The sequence below is a fragment of the Cheilinus undulatus genome, linkage group 8 (assembly GCF_018320785.1).
Source record: "Cheilinus undulatus linkage group 8, ASM1832078v1, whole genome shotgun sequence".
NCBI lineage: Eukaryota > Metazoa > Chordata > Actinopteri > Labriformes > Labridae > Cheilinus > Cheilinus undulatus.
The window spans coordinates 14,765,314-14,789,004 of NC_054872.1; the positions used below are offsets into that span (position 1 = coordinate 14,765,314).

The 23,691-nt window shown below is 41.1% G+C and overlaps 1 protein-coding gene across 2 annotated transcripts in view; it reads right to left on the bottom strand.

Moving 5' to 3' along the window:
* Nucleotides 1-926: 926 nt before the first annotated feature.
* znf407 (zinc finger protein 407) overlaps nt 927-23,691 on the bottom strand; it is a 273,869-nt gene continuing 251,104 nt past the window's right edge. For both annotated transcript variants that reach the window (XM_041794053.1, XM_041794052.1), the window contains one exon: nt 927-3,241. In XM_041794053.1, the coding sequence (XP_041649987.1) occupies nt 2,370-3,241 (872 nt within the window). In that variant the 3' untranslated portion in view covers nt 927-2,369. The remainder of the gene's footprint in view (nt 3,242-23,691) is intronic.

Genomic DNA, 23,691 nt, shown 5'->3' on the forward strand with positions numbered 1-23,691 from the left:
TGTGAGGCACTTGAATGTTGGAGTAACTTTTTTAACCACTCAGGGTGTTAAAAACTTCAGCTTCCTGCTCTCAGGCAGGTATGGATGCTCACTCAGAGAACGTGACCTTTCATACACCTGCCCATCTTCGCTGAATGGAGAAAGAGGAGCGTGAAAAGAGTGAGAGAGTCCACAAACACAACCCCGAGCAGGAGACAAAGACGGGCTGAAAGGCAGACAGGTGTTTTGTGAAATTACAGGCTCCCTCCTCTGTGTGCGGTTGTGGATTTTGCTGCTCTTTCACTTCTCTCTGGCCTCACCTCTCTCAACATCCATCTGTAATCCTCTCACTTTTCCTGCCCACTCCTCCACCACTCTCTCTCTCTCTCTGTCAGCCCACCTTCTCGCTGTGTGTGCTCGGTGTGTGCATGTGTGTGCTAAAGGGATGATCTTTTGATGCCCTCGGTGTGTATGAGTGCTTTGTCTCTCTACTTTCAGCGGTCGGCCATTGTGTTTGCAGCCGTCATAGCGCTCTCCCACTCACTCCATCAGAAAGCAGGCCTGTGTAGGGGCCTAAATGAATATTGATTCTCCCTCCAGTGCTGAACACTGGCGGGGAAAGAAAAAGGATGAGTGTGTTGGACACGATGAGCAGAATGGGCCTGATGGGGAGAGAAGAGAGGATGACGATTAGGATGATGGTGATCGTGATGACGGTAATGGTGATGGTGATGATAATGACCGTGTTAGTGATCAGTAAGCATGATGGGAGCCATCATGTATGTGATGCATGCATGTGCATGTTGCTCCTTTGATGCCACTGCACTGTGCATCTAATCACAGTACTGATGCTGAAACGTGTGCTTGATGTGATGATTTACAGCAAATAGAAGGAAAAATATCTGGACACAGTTGTTAAGAATCAAGCCGAGTCTTTATTGTCCAAAATGAAAATGCATTCATACTTTAGAGGCCTGAATTGTCACATATAAACCATCTGAAAGATCGAAATCTTCAAATCAATTAGTTTTTTTCAGAACTGAATACAATCACCACTATGAAGAAAACACTTAAGCAAAAACAAACAAAAAAAAAGAGAAAAAAAAGACAAAATTAATAACCTTATGTGTCTTTGGACACATGAAAAATTCTAACAGCCCAAACAAAACTTCAACAAATGTATCAGAAAGACAAAAAAAAGCATTGGCATGAAAAACTTCTACCTCAAGAGAGAGAGAGAAACACATTTTTTTCTTAGCCTATTTTAATTTTATAATTTAATGCTCAAAATATTAGATACATTGTAAAAATATTTCTTGAAGGTACCTATTTATTCTCTGAAATTGCATGGCATTAATAAAGTGGTTCATGTAGTCCTGGTGGTTGTGAGGATTGCAAGGTAGCTCACTTAGCACCAAAACCTCTCTCCTCCACTGTCCCTCTAAATAAATGATGTTTAACCTGAGTTTAGCATAGCCCCAGAGAGGAGGCTAAAAAAACAAACAGAAGCCATGTAAAAGGAATCAAAGAGGGTAAAATAAAAAAAGGGCAAAGAGGGAGGAAGACTGCAAGATATTTCCTGGCAAACATTTCACTCAAGCCTGGCACATGCTAAAAGATTTTAAAAATGTTAACTGATTGTGAAAGTGTGAGAAGCCCCACACATTACAACAAATAATGATAAATTTAACCATTTTGTTCTTGCGGTGTGTGGTGTGAAACAAGAAGACCAACATGGCACACCACAATGAGAAAAAACTCATTCAACAACAACCAGAGTCTCCACTCTCAGAACTCAATGAAACTTCAGACCAAACAAGCTACAGGTGGCTAGATGTTAAATACCTGCTACATTAGTGATTGTACACTGGCGGCCCAAGGGCCTCATCATGCCCACCCCAACCTTCCCATCTGCCTCCCAGAAGATTGTTAAATTCAGAAAATGGGAAGAGGGGAAGATATGTATTCAGAGCAGTGGTTCTCAAGTGGTTGAGCCTCAGGAATCACTGTCAACTCCTCAATGAGAAACTGCAACCTAAATTAATTTATCATTTTTATCATTTTAGAAATAGACAAACAAGGGCTCGCTTTAGCTTTGTTAGTTTAAGCAACGTGAGCTTTAGCAAACGTAGCTGAAGCTAACCTAGCTTTGCAGAGAACATAGTTGCTTTCTGAGTATTTCCACTCTGAAATAGACATTGTCTTTAATGGGACAGTCTGAGAGATTCTATGATCTGCAGCCAGGCCCTTCCCGCTCTACCAACCAATTTTGGTTCCTGACCCACCAGTTGACAACCACTGATTTTTATATAAAAAAAAAAAAATTCTAAACCTAAAAACAACAAAAAAAATACATAAAACAAATGCACCTCCTCAGCTTTGCATCTCCTCTAGCCTTCCAAAACAATATCATGAGGGGCTCCATCCAGATACACCACCATCTCTTCTCCTTCCTGCTGCTCTGTCTGCTGCACCTCCTCCTCAACTGTCCCTGCAGCTCCATACACGCCTCCCTCCACCTGTAAGGTGCAGTTGTCCAACTCTGTCACAATGTAATGTGTCCCTTCGTCGTTAACGATAACCTGGGTCAGACCTTCTTTCATCATTTGAGACGCGGCGAGCTGCAGCACCTCCTGCATCTCCTCCTGGCCAGTCTCCTGAATGACCTGCATCTCCTCCTGCTCCTGTTTCACCTCCTCCTGGGCATCCCTTTTCACAGCCTTAGCTGTCTCAGGGCTCACCACCTCATGAACGACGGCTGCCTCTCCTTGCATTTCCTCCTGGTGGCCCATTTCACTGACAGCGCTGAGGAGAGCGTCCAAAGCCGTGGACGACTCCGAGACGATCTGACTTTGTCCTGCGACTGCTACTCCTCCTCTTGACACAGCTCGCAGCCCTTCTCTTGCCTCCCCTGACTCCAGCACCACATACTGGGTGCTGCCCCCAGCCAGATGGGCCCCTGCGGATGCCACTTCTCTGCCTGAGGCAATAACCTGTCCATCCTCTGTGATGTGGAGCACCTCCGCCACCTGTCCAGCCATGGCTAGCGTCTGCAGGGTGGCTGCAGCCGATTCCTCCAGGGCCTGGTCGATGGCCACATCCCCTCCACTGTAGCCCTGGATGATGATGACCTGCTGGACAGGCCCGTCATGGCCTGATGCGTCAGATGAGCCCTTCTTCACAGGTGAGCCCATGGATTCTGCCTCCACAAATGTGGCCCCCTGACCCTTCAGACGACATTCGAAAGACTTGGAGACGATACCTGGGGAACACAGAGACACATTTCTTTTAAGTTTGGCAGTTTTGATGCTCTTTAGAATATGCGTGGATTGCTAAAATTTGAATTTATGTCAACTCTGACAAGAAACATGAGTGGTTTGAATCACTAAAGGTCTGGTCAGGATAACAACCCAAGGCACTCTCTTCACACATTAATATGCCTTCATATTCATGGCAAGGTAACAAATTGGCCTTAAAAACAAACTTTGATGTGTTTCCCTCATCAGGAAGTCAAAAATCAGTACTTTTGATCAGTACTTTCTTCTACTTAAGTAAGTTTGAATGAGAGTAAATGTACTTTCACTCAAGTACTCACACATTCCTAAAACAGCTGTTGTACAAAGCAAAAACTGGATGGTTGATACCTCAGGGTTAAACATTTTGAAGTAGATTTTTCTACCAAATGTAATTTTACCTCCAGTCTGAGTGAAATGGTCTTCAGTGTTTGAGTTATTTGACGGTGTTGATCCACCAGGGTTAGTTTAACTCTGTAAAGTCAACTGGTCAAAGCTCTGCCCACTGCCATTTCAAATCTGGAGGGATATGTGGGCAGAGATCCTCACCATGCCCTTGGGCGGAGATTTGAGACATAAGTGTGTTTAGTTGTGTTTTGATGTTTTCTGTTTTACAGTAATTGTTGCTGGGTTTTTGGGCTATGTTTCTGGTGGATTGTATTTGGTTTTTGATGTGAGACACATTTGCACCATGCGTGAAGTTATCCACTGAGTTAGGGCTCCCATCTGTAACTTTAGGTTTCTGTAAAGAACAGTGCATATTCTTCATCATTATGCATTTCCTTGCTATGACATTGACGCTCTGCTTTGTTATTGCCAGAGGAGACCCACCTTGCCACAGATTTTCAGAAGTTACTGCAGCTCTGTCATTCTGTAAAATATATATCAATTTAAAAGTGTAGTTTAACTACATGAAGCATAGACCAATAAAGACACTTTGAAGTGCTAAAGTAAGTAGCTAATCAGTACTTGGAGAAAGCTTTGAATAAAATACTTTTTACCTTTACTTCAATATATTTATAGACCAGTACTTTTACTTGTACTGAAGTAAATTTCAACCAGAGTAACCGTACTTTACTTTTCCCTTTACCAGATGCTTAGTATTGAAGGTTTCCCAGATAGATGTGTGAAACAAATCCATCTGGCATGTCAGGTTATGTACAATCTACTTCTGTCCAGCATCTCGGTCAGTCATTCTCTCCTCATAGCTTCTTCCACCACTGGCCTCACCGACTGTATTAGACCACACTATGACAGGCTAACTGGCTTCTCTAAGGTTGGTTACACAGTTCTATGGCACTCCGTGGTAACAGAGTAGATGCTATTCTTCCAGTGGAAAGTCACTGTACTATTAGATCAACTTTAAAGCTACTATTTTAAGGTAGAAAGGTTGCTTCAAAACCGCAATGAGGACATAATTTACTTGAAAGAGAGAGGAGAGGTAATTCTGAATCCAAGTAAAGAAAATAAAACATACGATGTTTGGGATCATATCCCAGGGAATGAAAATAGCTTTGGCACTGGCCACACACAGCTGTTCATTTCTTCATTTTTTCTCTTAATAGTCTTAGTAGCTACAACTGTTAAACTTTCTATGTTTATTCAGCCATCTCTGTGAGAAAAGGAGGAAAGCTCCGAGGGAAAGTGAGCTGATATAGCAGGTGATGTCACACTTCACATATTTGTGTCACTAAAAGCATGAAGGCAGACTGAAAGCGGAGATATTAGTTTGGCCGATGAGTGCAGTGAGATACGGCGGGTGCTAATTGAGCCACACTGTGCCCTCTCAGATCACAGGTTGCCATGGCGTTTCCAAGGTGATACGAACAGTGTTAGAAATGCCATTGTTTAAACAGCGCCCGGCTCAGACACTTGTAGGCTAATCTATGCAGAAAAATGGGGATTTGAGACAGTGAAGAGGGGACTCTTTTTTTTTTCTCTCAGTGGCTTCTGCACAAAGAAGAACTTACTGTAGTGACACAAAAAGCATATGAGATCCATGGAAAGGGTGCATTAACCCTTAAATGCAACATTTTTGCACTTAATAGAAAATTCTGCAACTAAACTCCATGAGATTGCAGGTACTTTTCCTAACTTTTCAGGAAATCATGAGGAAACCTTTGGAACTCTGTTTCCTGAAACTCTGACATTTTGAGGTATAAGGTTTACCACCCAAGAGGACCGACAAGATCACAGATCTCAGAGTACATACAGGAACAAACTCATCAATCATGGATGTTCCTATCTCCCCCAGACATTTAATGTCCCGCACTCACACAGTGACAATGTGATCAGAAAGTCAGAGCTATGCTGCAAACAGTGTGTGACCCAGCTGTGCCCTGTCCTCCTCCAGAGCAAACAGCAGCTGCAGTGATGTTTCGCTCTTACTGAACAAGTATACAGTCAACACTTCGTCTTTTGATACTCTCTCAAAATGGATTGGTACATCTAAAGAGCTTAAACATAAAGTGCTAAAGGAAAGTGTGAGACCTTTATGTGTTAAAGAGTGTCTCCAACATAAGATTGATCTGTGTTGACCTGGACAGATAGACACTGATGTGAAAAAAACACCTTCTATTCTTAGTGAGCGGCAACATAGCAATGCTCCTGGTTTGGATAAGAACTTGATTTAAGAGCAGTTAAACCATCTCTAAACCACAGAAAAGGGGTTTGACCTTTTCTTGCAATGCTTACATCCACTCTTGGGCCATTTAAGGCAAAACATCTATAAATCTGCCCTCAGCTTATGGTTACAATAAAGCAATGCTGGATAGCTCAGTGGGTTACCCTGCTGACTCTGACCTGGGAGATCAATGGTTCGAATCCCAGTCAGGTCCTTAACTTTGGATTAAAGTGTCTGAAACATTGTTCATCAGGAGTGCCACATCCATTTCCTGTTAGGAGTGGAGTCAGACAGCTCATTAACATTTAAAGACACAGACACGTGTGGTGTTTTGAGAGATGAGACCAGACCAAGATGTGCTCGGTTGATCCTCTCATTTAACACCACAAACTTAAACAGTGGTTCCTATGTAAACGTAGAAAAAACACACTGTCAGTCACAATTTTTTCACAACCACCTTCTTAAACTGACTCTATGAAGATGAACAATTCCTTAAAAATAAAAACTTTTTTTATATAGATTTATACTTCCAGTCCTGCAATAGTTTCAGTAACTACTGTGGTCTTGTTTTCCGCTACAGTTTCTTGGGTCCTGGGTGCAAGTCTGAGAATACCACTCTCAGTCTATCCTCAATATCTTGATTGGGACAACAGAATAAAAACCCATCTCACACCAGTAGGATGTTGCATAAAGGCAGGGTGCGGCTGGTCTCCTGCTCTACAAGTGGGTGCCCCTTCTTCCACTGCAGTCCACAATGCACACGTCTTGGACGTGAACTGCAACCACTCTGGTAAATCTGATGTGACATCAGTTAACCTCCAGTGCTGAAGTCATCAACTAGTGTTGCTCTGCCTTGCCTTACACCCCCCCTCCATCATGACACCACATCCTCCTCAAGGGGGCCCACTACCCACTTCAGGAACCATTGCACTATATAGGGATGGGTACCTTTCACATTTGAACTGGTACGGTACCGATTCCCGGTACCTGTGAACCAAAACGGTACATAACGGTACCCATTTTTGGTACTTTTGAATGTGAATAATATGCCATAATAAATGTTATTTAACCTAAAATCTTGTGAATTTTCAAAATCAAAATATCAATCAAATATCAAATACATCAAAACAACATCATACACCATTTGTAATGTAACATCACAAGTGTTTTTATAAATTACACCAACATGGAAAACCTAAACTACTATAACTACCCAGTGTTTTTTCTTTATATTGCACAAATTAAAACCCAGCCCCACTGCACCCATTCCTCTAATTTTTCCTCTTGGAAAAATGTGCGTTGGGGTTCATGGAGGGAGAGTTAGTTTAAAACATATGAACAATAGAGTATGGAGTCAAAATAACTAACTAAATAAATAAAGGCATAAAATTGTACCAATTAAAGTATTACAAATGAAAGCAAACAAACTACTTCCTCTACCATGAACTATGTGCACTGCATATCTTCTTTCCTCATGCAGTTCTTTTTCCAACAAAACTAAGATGTCTTCTTTCCCTGGTAAGGCAGAGTCTGCTCCTCACTCATCAAACAATCATGTGATCGTCCACGTAGAAGCACAACCGAGCCTTAATACAAAAAAATGTCACACACCCGAGCCGTGCATACTGGGTCTGTAACGTTCTGTTTGTATTTACTGCAAAAAAATAGTAGAAAGTGGCAAATTGTTTCATTCTGTGATGAAAATAAGCAGTGAGGATGAGCCAGTGGCTCTGTCACTCCTTCAAAATCACTCTGGATCCATCCATCCTGACAGAGCGCTTAAAACAACACCAGCTGTGCCAAGTTAGCTGTCACACTAGGCAATCTGTACCGTGCCTTAATCCAGTCTGTTAGGCGACTAAGCGAGCAAACGTATCCCTTTATCTACTATATTTCTGTGGTTGATATCCACATGATTAACGGGCAAATCACGGTGTTTACAGTGAGGATTCGGTACGAGAGAGAGAGAGAGAGAGAGATAGAGAGAGAGGTGAACGAGCAGGAAACAGTGGGAGCCAATCTGAATCATCAGTCATCACACTGCTTCCTCAGATTAGAAGTTTTGCCGTGGTAAACCTTGAACTTCATGTCACAAATATTGCAGCGTAATCTGCATCGTATTTTGAAGAGTGGAATGCTACCTTCGACCGCTTCCTATCAGCCATGCTTGATTTGTTGATTCAGTTAGCTGCTACTGACATCATTACTCTCGTGCGTGCAATGCTGCGTTCGCATCCGGCATGAAAAATTGTCTACTCTTCCACTCTCTTGCAGTCACAAGGATGTGTTTAGGTACCGAAACATGGTACCGTTTGATTTTATATGAATTGGTACTCGGGAATAGCAACGGCATTCGGTCAGTATCTATACCTATAAAAATACCGAATTCTGTACCCAAAAAAACAAAAACAAAAACCGTTAAGACTGAAAAATCTTTATGTGTGTGGCAGACTTTAGGAAGGGCACCAAAGATCTCAGGGGGCATAAGCTCTGTCCTCTCTGAGGTTTTTAAAATTAGATTTGCACATATTAACTAAAACAACAATAACACACAGAAAGGATAGTTTCTACAAAGGTTGATAGTAACAATGAGTCTGTGTAGGCCTATTCTGATGGGATTTTATCAATGAAAACAGCTCAGTTTGTTAATGTCAGACAAAAATGTAGCCCTTTTTCCCGTGTAGGTCCTGGTAGGCTTAGCCTTGCTCAGATACAAGTATCAGGGTATCAAAGGAAAAAGGTTGGGATCCACTGACTTAGATCATAATTTAAAACTGCTAACTATGTAAAAGAACAAGTTTGTGTGAACTGAACTTTGAACTAGCTCATTTTAACTTTGTACTTGGACATTAGTTTTCTTGTGCAGAAACTTATGGGTAAGGCTTAGATTAATAATTTGGGTTCACATATGCCGCCAACCCTAAAAGTTTTGGGATAGTTTCAGGAGGACTGTACAATTCAGTGTGCATTTAAAAAGTTCCTTTAAACAGGGCAATCAGAGAGGGAGGATTCTAAGTGCTCAGGAGCCTTTTCTTGAATGATATCAGGTCTAAATGTAACCTATTATCTGAATATGAATGGTACATTTCCCTGGTTCAGCAGATAAAGACTTAAAGGTTGCTTGTCGTGTTTGCCCTGGTGCCCGTCTCTCTTTGCCTGTCTCTATTAATCTCCATAAATCTGTCGTACCATCCGAAGTACATTTAGGTAAAGGCAAATAATAAAGCAATTCATTGTAATGCCACCAACCACAGGCAACAGTTGGAGGAGTATATATCAGTTCAGATTGTACTATTTGTATCTCAAGTGACAAGCAGAGTAGTTAGTGTGTGGATGGAGTCAGCGCTGCTGCAGACAGCCAGAGGAAGTTGGCATTTTGAGCAGCAGAGGTTACCTATTTACACAGAGCCCATGCTAACTGCCTACGCCAAAACGCTGCGAGCAGAGAGGTCGGCTGGAGAGGACAATCATTCTTTCTGCTGCATTACCATAAAACCTGGTTTTAAGTGTGTGTGTTAGGAGAAGGAGGGCATCAGTGTGTGAACTCCTGACCGTGTGTACATGTTCAGTTCGGTGAAGCTCAGTTTTGTCAGTTTGTGCCAAACGTGTTAATGTATGTATTTATGTCAGTTTGTAAAATCATATGTTGCATGTTTGTGTCAATATGTGGGAGGAATGTTAAGGTCATGCTCTATCCGTGCATGTGTGCCACTCTATATGTTCATTTGTATGTATATGCCAGTCCCTGTATGTGCCTGCTTGTGTGTGCGTGCTGTGGGGGTGGTAAGGCTACGCTGGTGTGTCTCACATTAGCCATGGGGTGCTGTCGGCGGGGCCCAGCGGCGGCCCGCTGAGGTTTATGGAGTGTCACTCAGTCGCCGCAGCCGTGAATCAAGTTAATGTTGCAGATCCCATCTCTTCAGTTGTCCTGCGCTCCCGGTGGAAGAACAACATTTGAACAGCGTGATTTGGCCCCGGCGAGAGGCTGATGCCTGTTTAATATGTGTTTTGAGTGTTCTGAGTGACTGATTCCTTTAACACGAAGTCGGAGAGACGATGAGAAAGAGAAGGAGAGAGAGAGGAAGGCTGCTTTATTGGCTGTGATCTAAAACAAGATGGAGGCTCCCTGAGAGGAATAAAACAACAGGAGGAAGGAAAAGATGCAGAGATGGGAGCTGATGTCATTTTCATTTCCAGATGACAGAAATGTCTTAAAGGATGTCTTACAATAAAGAGCAATCACTTATTTATAATAAACATGTACACAGCTTCTTACACTCTGTGTAGGGGGGATTTAACCTACCGCTGAAATAAGCAGCACTTCTGTATAACAGTATACTCAAACATCCATAAGAAGGATGTCTTTGCTGTTTTATCCTCTCTGCAGATGACTCTCTGGTTTATGTTAGAATTATCTCTGAGCATGTCAGAACAAAAGAAAGCATTGAAATAAAGTAAAGAGGAGGAGAGAAGAGGAAAGCATGGAAAGAGCATGGAAAAAGAAGAAATGACAGAGAACAAATAGCTAAGAATGAGATTTTGGAAGTTATCAGTTAGCAGACTAGGTTGGAGCAATTCATTTACACTATTTCAAATGCACTACTTTAACTAAAATGATAAAGATTTCACACAGCTGTGTTTGAAACTTGATTTTGACTGGCAATTTTTGCATAACAATGGAAACCAATCTTATTTTCATTACTTTTATTTTACACATGAAATTTTTACTTTTTAAACTTAATTTATCCGCCCCAGCGAGTGGTGGGCTGTAAACCAGTATTATTACCATCACCAGTGTTATTTCTTTTTTTTTTAAAAGGTTTATTTTGGGCATTTTTGTGCCTTTATTTGATAGAGGAGGATAGTGGATAGAGTCGGAAACAGGGACAAGAGCGGAGGAGAGACATGTGGTAAAGGGCCTCAGGCTGGATTTGAACCTGGGCCGTCTGCGTACATGGGGCACGCCTTAACCACTCGGCCACCTGCGCCCCAAACCAGTGTTATTTCTGCCACATAATAGATTTTTGCAACACTGTCATCAACCCTGTGGTGCACAGTCAAGCTCTTAACATCCTTTCTCTGGTTGTCACTAGAATTTTCAAAAAGTTATGGGATTGTAAAGACAACAGACAAACTAAAGGGAAACTACAAATCAAAGATTTTTATGTATCCCCTATCTCTTTTGACCAAAAAGTCTTGAAAATTATCATATATTTACAAAAAGGTCCTTGCACTTAATCAAAGCAGTTCCTGTCTGCAGTGACACAGAGGGCCACATCACAGGCTCTCTTTCTCTCCATTATGTCTACACACTGTCTCCTGAATAGCTCAGAGAGTAAAAACATGAGCTGTTTGGCAAAGCAAGACACGATGACGAAAAAGCCTGCCATTGTTTGTCAAAGCCCATGTGACAAAATAATAAAACAGCATTGATGCTAGTGTCAGAAGTGATCGAAAATGGATAAAAAGACGTTCAACGTCAGAGTTACTGATGTGGATTTAATCTTTAAAGGACCTGGAAAGTCAACAAAGTCCCAGGCTTGCTAGAAAAGTGTCTGTAAGAGCTACAAAGGCATGGGTAGCAGAATGAGGGACTTACAGAGGGAAAAAAGGAGTGGCTACAAGTTATGGTGCAAAAATTGTGTAACTTTTTGTAACCTGTGACTCTTCTTGTCGTATACAACGTGTCAGAGGGTTAAAACAGACTGTGTACAGTCATGCCAGGACCTGGATAAAAATTGGGAGGTGCATTTGACCCCAGTAATGACCTGCAAGCAAACTTTCTTCAGTCTGCTTTAAAAGTCGATCTGAGTACAGGTTTGGAGGCAAATTCAAGCCAGAAGACTCACACTAATGTCACTAATTTATACATTTTAGGGATGCAATTTTAGCAAATACTGATATTCAATGTTGTTCAGACCCAAAACTTCAGACCTTTCAGCACACAATATAAAGCTTTAGGTTGAAATAACTAACAAACTTCAGTCCTTAAAATGTGTGAAAGTTTAAGGCATGAGGATGAACAAAGAACAAGGCTTTAGCTGATGTAGGTCTGTTGGTCCTGCTTAAAACTCTTTGTTTGTACAGCTTATATATCAGTTGTAAGAAGCAGCAGGAATTTTCATAACTGCCTATACTGTTAACATGCCAATAATATTGGCATCTCCGATGCACTGATATTATGAAATGAGCTCCAAAGAGGAGAAAGAACCTTTAATCAAGTATATCAGGGCCCAGGAATTTCTGTGGGTGGGCCTGCTCATGATACATTATCTCTTACATAACTTTTAGCTAAGAATAGAAAATCAGAACTCTCAAGAAGCGTAGTCCAAAAGAATCCAAATGATTATTACTGGTGTGAAGAAGCTATGGTTAAGCTCAAATTTGTCAAATCACTTTTCAAACCTTTTTTGGACTCCTTGTTGTGCTCACAGATTGCTGACACTGAACTAAAACTAAACATAAATTGTAGAAGACTCCTCTTAAACCCCTTAAGGACCTTTATGTGATCTCTTGACCAGTGTCTGCTAAGCGTTTGTGTGGTATGAATGTGATCTTTAGACAAGTCTGCATGTTAGCATCAGATCAGCAAGGGAGCTTTCTTACTGTACACTACAGATGCAATTATTGATCAGCAGATCAATGGGCAGGCCAGCGGCGGGGGTCCGGGGCCTCTAAGTGGCATTACTTCAGCTCAGAGAGGCCGCCGGGGGAGCGGTCAGACAGCACTTACCAGCAGTTAGAGAAATTAACCTTAACACCGAGACACCGGCACACACACAATCAATTACAGCCGCTGTAACACAGGTCAGCCTGCTGCAAATGTGAGCTCACTCGCCTATGCACATGTAATCAAGTGAAGGGACATATGTACTTATATGTTAGTGTTGTTATCCTTCTGAGGGCAGTCCTCTGGTTGTATTTACTCTAATGTACCCTGCACTAAATCCTAATGGGCTCTCGCAAGGATAGAAGCAGACAACAAGAGGTTAAAGACAAAGAAATCAACCTGAATAGACACTATACAGCTAGCAAAGTCAATTATACTATATCAAACCATAACACAAGAGAGGAGAAAAAAACACGTTCACCAAAATCAATTACAAGGTCAATGACAGGACCATGAAAGAGCCCGAGCTTATGATCAATTCTTAACCACAGCACAAAACGCTTTACAATCCTTTTACCAGCCGATTACCTTCAATTATAGATATGAAGCTGCTGCCTTAAAAAGAGCATGATGGAGACCCTTAAACCTGACACACACATACGGCTGTTATTTGTGGGGGGAGTTTTACACACGAGGTGCTGGATGTGTGTGAGGCTTTTGAAGGTGACACTGCTAAGTAGATAAAGTGTCAGTTCTGGGTGTATCCAGGTCACCAGGGAAGGCCTGAATATGAGAGAGTATGGGTCTGCGTGTGACTTTCTGTCTTTATCCATGTGTATTTCATGTGTGTTCCTAATTGTATACAACAGCTTTTTGTACATGTAGGGGGAACTGTGCCTTGTACCGTTTCAATGATTTTTGAGTCAATCAAAAATAAATTTTACTCAAGAAGTAGGTACACCAGCTTCCCTTTTAGAAAAGTATTCTGTCATTTTGCATATGTATTATTCTTTTATAATTTAAAGGTTCTGGGGACATCCCCAGTTCTCACTAGGGCTGTCAAAAAATTACAATTTCTAATCTTGATTAATCTCAGAATTTCTACAGCTAATCAAAATTAATCTTATGCTTTTTCAAAAGAGATTTATTTAGGGGTTTTTGACTTTATTGGAGGGATAGAACTGTGGATACAGCTGGAAACAGCGATGAGAGAGTGGGGAGTGACAAGCAGTGAAAGGGCCACCTGTGTACATGAGGCGTGACCTAACCAGAGCCATATGGCCCCGATCTCATCCTGTCTAATCACATTTTAAAATTCCACTATTTTGCATTTGAACTTTTTGTGAATGATTTTAGATTTTTCCACTGTCTTAAACTAACCTCCAACTTCCACATAGACTGGCTACAACACAGTCCGTTTTGTTTGGACCAAAGACAAGCGGCCTGCCACACTGGAAACTTGTCTAGAGTGCTATGCAATGTAGCACAGCCCTAAGCAACTTGATATGAGAGGGCAGTCTTTAGGATTGGATCTACTTTGTTAGACAAGAAGCTCACACCCATGTCTATTCAGGGATTAATCACAACTTCACTAAAGCCACTGCTTCAACTTTCAAAGTGAAGGTGACGTTGTCACTGCCCATCAATAATAGCTTTTTGTTATTACTTGTATGAAATTGTGCAGCTCGCATGCTTCTTTATTTGTTGGATTACTGTTTCAAATCCATAATTAGAGTCCAAGCCTCATCTCCTCCAAAAGGCAAACAGAAAAATATATTCTTAGCGACACTTGCCTTAGTCAGTCCTTATGCTGAAACCACGCAACACAAAACTAATGATTTTTTTCAGCTGTCATTATGTGTTATTTGGCAGTTTGGTTGATCAGTCCCCAGGCTGTTAAATTCACAGTTTTCCTCCAAAAAGAAAGAAGAAAACACATGCAAAAGTAAAAATTCCTTGTGCAAACAAACAATCAAAATAAGATTCCTCAGGAGGGTGTCTGGGGGTACGGGGTAAGGAGCTTGAACATCTGAGGGGAGCTTGGAATAGAGCTGCTTCTCCTTCATATACAAAGATGTCAATTGAGTTGGTTGGGCATCTGATCAGGATGCCTCCTGGCTGCCTCCCTGTGGAGGTCTTCCAGGGATGTTCAACTGGTAAGAGGACTCAGGAAAGACCCAGTACTTGCTGGGTGATTATATCCCCTATCTAGTCTTGGAGTCCTGAGTTTTGTCATTTACATGACAAAGATAAATGGAGGAGGATTCTACTGTGAGTTGGCGCAAAGCTGCTAAAAGGATGGGTGGATGGAAAGTGTAGTGGAGATGATACCACTGATGCTGGTGTAATTTTTTTCTCTTCACCTTTCACCTCCCTCTCTCTCTCACTCTCTCACCAGTGGTTCTCAACAGGTTCCCCACCCAAAATGGGACCAAAACTTCCAATATTTTTACTTAATTAAAAATACTGCAGTTTGGATCTTGGATGGAACAAAATATATGACATGAAAAGAGACAGACCAAAACGCATTTTATCCTATTTTAACACAATAACGTGCACACTTTAGCAATATTACAAAATTCCAGAGAAATTACCTGGTTATCATGAGAAAACAGTCTTTGTTATTCCAAGTAAAAGGGATAAATTAGTTAAAATATTGAAAAAACCTTGTATTATACCCATTATCAGAGTAAGACAGAGTGAAACAGAATGTATGGATTTGTCCCCTTTTTTCTCCCCACCCACTGAAACAGCTCACAACCCACTTCTGGATCCTGCCCCACCTGTGGAGAATCCCTGAACTAGACTATTAAGAGAGCTTGTGTTTTTTTTTTCTTAAAGCTAGTTGGTTTCATTGTCTCTAGTTTCCACTAAAACCAACCATCAAAGTTGTCTGACTGAAATTTCTCATCTTTCCTGTGTAAAAAGCGAGGGCTAAGCCCTGCAGGTCTATTCATACCAGCTGACTTAAACACACGATCCATATGTGCATGTGTTTCTTCACTTTTACATGTACTTTTGGATTTCTTGGTGGAGTTGAGTACATGATGACCTTACCTGCCTCTCCTCTCCTATGGGGCCTCCGGCAAACCTGCATGTGTTTCTTATGCGTGTCTTTGTGTGTCAGCCTGTGTGTGTGCAAACCAGCAGGTCAGCTGAGGTCCGCCTGGTGATGGCTCTACTTTGTCTGGTAGGGACAGCCGCTACTGTCACCTTTACAAACGCCATGAATCAACGCCAGAGAGGACAGGCCGGCCGACCAAAAAACAACCAATTATACAGCAGCCGGATTGACACCGGGTGGACAGGGCAGAGAGAGAGATGGAGACGCACTGAACACACCCCAAGGACGAATAAACAGAAGAGAATGAGGGCACCGACTGACAGAGGGCCTTCTGCACTGATACGGTGGCTCGGAAGGCCAATTTTATAGTACTAGTGACTTTAACCTGAGGCTAATGTAAGAGCGACTGTCTTTTATCAGCCCAAATAATGAAATTCCTGGATTTTATCGGTTGTCACATGTTGGGCCTTTAAGATATTTACAAAGAGTTTTTGGTTACATAAATCCTCTGACATACAGGATGCTGCATGTTTTATGTTTTTGGCTGTTTAGTGGTTTCTTAAGTGCTTCCACTTTCCTGTGAAAAGAGGACAGATTTTATAGCTTGTAGTCGCTTTATTTTCTGTCCTAGTCTGCCAGGACCAAAAGATGAGTGTGAATCTGGCAGGAAATCTTTTTCTAAATATTCCCTGTTACATGGCTCTTTTCCGAATACTGTTTGCATCGAAAGTTTAGAAGCTGTATCAGGACTGGCATCTTTTATGGGCACAACTTTCTGAGATCTGATAGAAGTGAAATCCAAGGCAGAATTGGATGAGGGTTTTAAGACATTTTTGCTGCTCATGCTTGGGCTGCACAGAGAATACAGGTTTAACCACGGCTTAAAGTTTAAAGTCCATCTTTAAATATGGAAAAGACGATAGACTGCAATCAAAGAGCAGTGCTCTGGTATTTTTCTTTGGATAACTGCAAAATTTAGAGTTGTCTCAACAGAAACTTCACACTTCTGACTATAGATAGCTTATGTTTTAAGGGAGTGTGTGCAATTTCTTTCAAATACCAATATCCCAGAAAGAAGAGGAAGGGTTCAGGATCACTGGTTCACCTTTAAACTACCAACTACAACCAAGTGCAATGATTATTTCAAATCTCTGCTATCTAGAACAAGGGAGAGAAAATCCTCAGGTTTCTGTCTCCTTATCAGTGCAGCGGTATTAAAAGTGATGCCGATTAAAAATCTATCAAAACATTAAAGCAAAGGAGATAATAACAGCTGTTTATACAGTAACATTCAAAGTCCAGGACAGAGAAAATCAATAAAACGGGTTAGAAGGGCTCAGGAGGTGAGAAATACACAGAGAGACATCCACACAGACTCAGACACGCGGTACAGCAGTGGTCAGAGAGAACACAGGTCAGTGTCCTGCTCTCAGCTCTTTTTTCTGCTGACGGAGGATGACCCAGTGTGAGGAATAATCTGGTCCACGCTAACTCTATCTACATCATGTCCCCCAGGTCCACACCCCCCGAGACAGAGAGAGAGAGAGAGAGAGAGAGAGAGAGAAAGTGAGAGAGTGAGAGAGAGAGGGAGGTGAAAGGTGAAGAGAAAAAAATTACACCAGCATCAGTGGTATCATCTCCACTACACTTTCCATCCACCCATCCTTTTAGCAGCTTTGCGCCTCTTTCAAAAAAATTGCAGGCTAATAATGTCCCTTTATTTTGTGACACAGTTAGAAAATTGTTTAAAAAGAAATGGGGATTTTTACATGTAGTTTTTATAGAAACTACTAGTGATGCAAAAAAAAAAAAAAAAAAAAAAAAAAGAGAACTCCCTTAAATACATTTTTAAAGAAGACTCGGGGACATGTCAGATCACTTTTTGGACAATAATATGACCTAGTTGGTGGGCAAAATTCTATCTTAAAAAAATCTCACTGAATCAAATTCTTGGGTCTATGACGGTCATGAGATGACTAGAAAATGGCATTGGAGGAAGAAAACCCAGAGAGGAGCAAAAATAGCAGGTGAATGCTAAGACTGACTGTGACTCTAAAGGTTATGACAGACAGCACCGAACAGACTTCTTCTATTTCTGACATCAAATACTGTGTTCATCAAAATGATCATAGTAAAATAAAGATTACATCTCCAGAACATTGACTGGCAGCTGACAGTGATCCTGATACATTCGTTCAGTAATGTCAACTGGTTAATGTTAGCTTATTAGCATTCACGTCAACTTGGTATGCCAACTAACCTTGCAAAGCAGACGGACTGACCAGATGGCATGTCTGTCATCTTGCAAACTGCAAACCTACATCTGTGCCATGTCTGAAAATTAATCTAACCAATTGGTGTCGTTTGAGCTCAGTGAGGCACTAGCTAGGAGCGGGATCCAGTTGTACTGTGAGCTGGTGGCGATGGCTGCAAGTGCAATTGGCTCGGATGTAGCCACAGCAGTAGTTTTACCAGAACTGGACCATATTCCTTCATCAAAACAAGAGCAAAGCACCACATCAAAAGCTTTTCATGACAGAAAAAATGTTCGCTGGTCTCCTGACCTGCTCGAGCATGAGTTTGTGATTGTTACAGTTGGGGATTAGTTTTACTGTGAGCAGGTGTATACAATTGCTGCTACTGCTGCAGCATTAAGCATGGTTGTCGCTATAGTTTAGCACCAGTTTCTCTGAACTTGACCACATTTCTTCATTAAAGTACGAGCAAAGAGTTCCCCCAAAAGCTTCTCTTTGCAGAGATGATGTTTTGTGCACATATTTTTTATCCACAGACAAGCGCCGTCATTCCAAAACTAAGGCATCCTGGTGAGCTCAGGTTACTACCAAAGCTGTGCATGTGTTCTACCTCATTTTGTCTTGTTGCTCTGACTGACCCGTAGTGAATGTGACAGACAGAATGTTTGTCCAGTCGCCTTCAGAGATTTTTTTTTTAAGTCCTGCCCTTCCCAAACACTTTGTGTGGAAGATTTCCCTGATAACTGTGAAATATTTTATGCAATGAATGCATAAAACAGTCCATCTGACATGTTATGTTAAACATCAGCATCACCAAAGCAATGTTCAAGTTTAGTCTTGTGTAATTTTAGGGACTTAAATAGTGTCCTGGGTGCTGTATAAGAGCCCAAAGTGACAAAAACTCCCACTTTGAAAGTAACACCTGTTGGCCACTCTCAAAGACTGTTCATCTGAAATGCTGTATATCTCAGTATGAAAAAAAAACAAAAAAAACCCCCAAAAAGATAAGACTTTCGAGATGAAAACAAATTAAACTTCTGGTATGAGTTAAGGTAAGGGTTAAGGTAAGGGTTAGGATATCTAAAGTTAAAGGCTTAAAACCTGACCTGCAAAACCTGATTAAAAATGTTTAATAAAGCTGAGGAAACAGCCTGCTAACAGGAAAAAAGCTTGTCCTCCATGAAAACACTCGAATACAGCAAACATTAGTTGCGTGAGCTATGTAGATAACTAAGCTACAGTGGTGGAAAAAAGTTTTAGGACACCCTTAAAATTTTACACAATCTCAAATATTATCATGAAATATTTGTGGAAAAATCTTTTTTGTGTTTCAAAAGGTGTGGCTACATTAGACAGACACAAACAAAAACAAATGATATACTTTTTTGTTTATTGTTTACAAGAAACACAAACAAAACTAAATTCTTGACAGTTTCAGTATGTCAGTTCTCAACACTGTCGGTATCAAAGTCAACAAGTAATAGAGAATGTGTTTAAAACTAAACAAAACATAAATAAACCATTGCATCATCAAATTAATATTTAGTCGTCCTGCCATTAGCACGCAGTAGAGCTCTAATCCTGGCTGGCATGTTCCCTACGAGCCTTTCACACTGTTGAGGGGTAATCTTGTCCCACTCTTCTTGAATTACTGCTTTTAATTCATCTAAATTCTTTGGTTTACGCTTTGAAACAGACCTTTTGAGAATCTACCACAGATTTTCAATAGGGTTCATGTCCGGGGATTGAGCTGGCCACTCTAAGACCTGGATACTGTGCTCCTGCAGCCAAGTTCTACTGGCCCTTGATGTGTGGCAAGGGGCATTATCTTGTTGAAACATCCAGTTTTGACCTTGACGGAACAGTGCACGTACAGAAGGACGCATGTGGGTTTCGAGAATGGCACACTACTTGGCAGAGTTCAATGTGCCTTCACAGACAGTGAGATGACCAACACCAGCAGCACTCATGCGTCCCCAAACCATGATACTGCCTCCACCATGCTTGACAGTAGGTACTGTACATGCTGGAGATAATGCTTAAGCCTGGCCTTCTGTGTACCCTCACGTTAGCAGGAGGAGGGTAAAGCTGGAAACTAGACTCATCTGACCACAGAATCTTCTTCTTCCAATTCCTGGCTGTCCAGTTCTTGTGTGCTTGGGCCCAACGACGCCGGGCTAACCTCTGTCTCTCATTGATCAGGGGCTTCTTGACAGCCTTGTAGGACCTAAAGCCATGATCTAAAAGTCGGCCACGTACAGTGCGGGTGGAACACTGGACACCAGTTTGGTTTGACCACTGCTGCTGAAGCTCCTGGGATGTCATACAGCGGTTTTCCCTGCACATGCGGATCAGGATGCGGTCATTTCTTGCTGAAGAAACCCTTGGACGCCCAGATCTTCATTTGTCTTTCTAGCTGTTGGTTCGTCTGTATTTCTGCAGAGTGTATCCAACTCCTGAAGGACTGCATCTGCACTTCCTGGCTATCTGGCGGCAGCTGTACCCTTCTTGGCTGAGAATCAGTATCTTCAGGCGTGTTTCCTGTGTTAGGTTCCTTGTTTTAGCCATTTTTGTCTCTGAGGAACTTTCAGATGTGCTGGTCTTATATAGCCAGACACGAAACACAGCAACAAAAGTTGAATCTTTCAATAAAAAGCACGAACTTCATGAGTAGATCACTGGTACTAAAATGACCTAATACTCAAAATTCTTATGTATTTTTATGGAACAAATCAATTTTAAGTTTTTAATGGCTTTTAGGATTGGTTTAGTATTTTAGCTGTGACTGTACTAAAAGAAATTGCACTTGAGTGATTCTTAATACAATATTTCACAAATGCATGGAGTATCCTAAAACTTTTTCCGCCACTGTATGTAGATAACGTAGCTATGTAGCCAAAGCTAATCTTACAAAACTGCTATGTAAGCTAGATATTTATGTTGTCTATGTAGCTAAGTTAGCTTTATTTACGTTTGCTAACACTCACATTGCTAAAGCTTAGTTTTAAATAATGTAGTTAACGTAGCTTAAGCTAAACTCACAAAGCAGCTACATAAGCTATGTACACATGTTAGCTTTAGCTAAGTTTGCTTATGCTCATATTGCGAAAGGTTACTTAGCTACATTGACTTGTGTGGTAAAGTTAATTATGCAGCTTTGATAGCTATGTTAGCTCTAGCTAAAGCAGGCTTTAGAAGTATAACACTACCACTTTGTTTCATTAAAGAAATGTTGTTTAGTCTGCTATGTTTGCAATATGGTTAATTTATGAATGCAACTGCCAGATTTTGTTTATGAACAAAGCTGAATATGAAAAAAAAATTAAAACTAGAAATGTGTTATACTGGCAAATAACAGCACTTCCTGTCAGAGTTGTACGGTTCTGCAGCCAGACCACTCTTGTTTTTCAGCAGTTGTTAGGTGATGTAAATGCATGTTACGTTTTAAAAAGACAGGGAATAAAATGCCAGTGCTGCAGCGCCACACAGCGTTCAGCATTAGCTGCCACTGTTCAAAGCTTTGTTTGGCTATCCAGGCCTCCACACAATCACATAAGCTATGAAAACACTTAGAAGTCATACAACAACCTTACTTCTAAAAATGCTAGACTATCCCTTTAAATCTCCTGCGAGACGCATTTGGTTTGTAAAGCTTTTGGTGCCAATAGACAAAGCAGTAACTCTTCTCTGTTTAGAGAGTAGGGATTTTTCTTCCAAATAAATCTTATGTTTACTTTAAAAATTCAAACATAACACTCAACTACAATCTTTGCAGTGAAAATTTCCATGTTTTTTACACCCTGCTAAAAACTCCTCTCAGGAGTGAATTCTTGGTTTGTCAGTGCACTTCCTTACAGGATGCAGTGTTTTTGCATCACAGGGGCAAATAAGACCAATGTCATCTACACAAACATAAAGACTGCTGGGGATTCATCTGTTTGGCTCTGGATTAAAGGAGTGAACGTGTGGGAGGCTGCCACAAAGTGAGTCCTGATCTACCATGGCAGAGCAGCCAGTGAGAGGGCGTCTGACACTGAAAGGCCTGAAACACCTGATGACTGCAGGTTACATCACTGATTATGTGCTCCAGAAAAGCATTGGAAGACGCATCATTTCAACTTTAAAAATGACTAACCGGTTATGACTAATGAAGTGCTTTTTGTTGTTTCCATGATGCTGTAAATGGCAGCTACTTGCACTCTGCAGAAGAGGGTCAGGAATGATCGCAGTGTGATGGCCTGATGCAAACAGAAAAAAAACATTCACAACAGATGGTGTTTAAGAGCTTCATCCAGGAATCCAAGAGGGAAGCTTGACGTATGAAACAATAAAGATCACAACAATCTTCTTTCCCATACCCCCCTCCTCCTGTTCCCATCTCTCATTCTCCCCATTAGGCCCTCTTTCTATCTCTCTGGCCTGTGTCCTTCTTCCTCTCTCGTCTTTCTCTCAAAATCTCTGGAGGTAGACCTTTGATTGCTTCTTTAATTAGCCATGTCAGACAGCTCCGTGGATTTACTGGGGATGTCGAACTTCTGCAGATAATTACATGCCTTTTCCCTTTCTCTCCACTGCTACTTCCCTCTACACATCCCTCCATCCTCCTTTCACTGTGTTTGTTCCCCCATCTATCCCTCTCACTCACTCTCCCATGATTTAATGATTAATTATGGATGTGAGTTTGAGAATAAAAGCTTTTTCGCTAATCAAAATGAAATTTCCCCCCCATTCTTGTAATTACACTGTGAAGATGACGTTGCTGATGTCTTTTTGTTGCCAAGGCCTGGCTCGCGCACTGATCAGAGGTCCGTCAAGGCGGATGAAATGAATAATCGCACTATAATGGATTCAGGATTTCAAAAAAAAACTGTGGAGGAATAAAGTCAGAGTAGACTGGATTGGGTCAGAGGAGAAAGAATAAAAGCAGAAGACAGACAAAGAGACAGAAGAAGATTGATGTGAAAGATGAACAGAGGCCTAGACCAGCAAACAAAGAGAAGCCTTAATCTTCAGACATGACTGCAACTATTAGTTGTTTCTCCTTTTTCCAAAGGTTCTTTTAAAGTTTGAAAATTCCTCAAATCATCAAGACTTAACTGATTATTTTCCATATGCATTAATCTGCTGATTACTTTGAGTTGTTGATACATTTCTTTGGTACAGGGTATGAGACGAAAGGCTATCACATTTCCCAACAGTCAGAAACTGTTTCAAAGACACCCTCCTGTAATGTTCAGAATTTTCAGGACAGTATGCTCCTAAAATCTGAATTCATCCTCACAGGAAAATTAACCCTGCTGAACATGTGAAGGGGTCAGGGGAGACAATACATGACATGACGAAGAAATCCAATATGACGGAGTATGACAATGACTATATGTAGCCATGCTACATATAACTGGATTTATTCAGAGAACAGGGGGAAACAACATAGTGGAGAGCAGATAAGAGCACAAAGCAGCTTGACTGCATGCACAACAATTGCATAGGTTGTATGATAGATGCCAGTGACCCCCCACTCATATCTAAGAAAGGCTAAGCCCCCCAGGACCCATTTGGAAAAAAAGAAAAAAAAAAAAACACCAATTTTGATTGTTTTCATTGACAAAATTCCAAAACAATGGGTCTTCTTACTTAGTAAGTTCTTCCCAAAAGATCTATGTATAAATTATCCATTATTACAATGGCGTGTTAGGGCCACGCTAGGGGAAAAATTAGTCTATTAATTTTAAAAACAACTTTAAATACTCAAATTCAAAAAGTGGTTAATCTATGTGGAAAAACTTTTTGACATTAAAAGTCACACATGTGCATGAACTAAAAGTCATAAAATTGAAAATTCTAATGTCTAATGTCTTGCTCCAAAA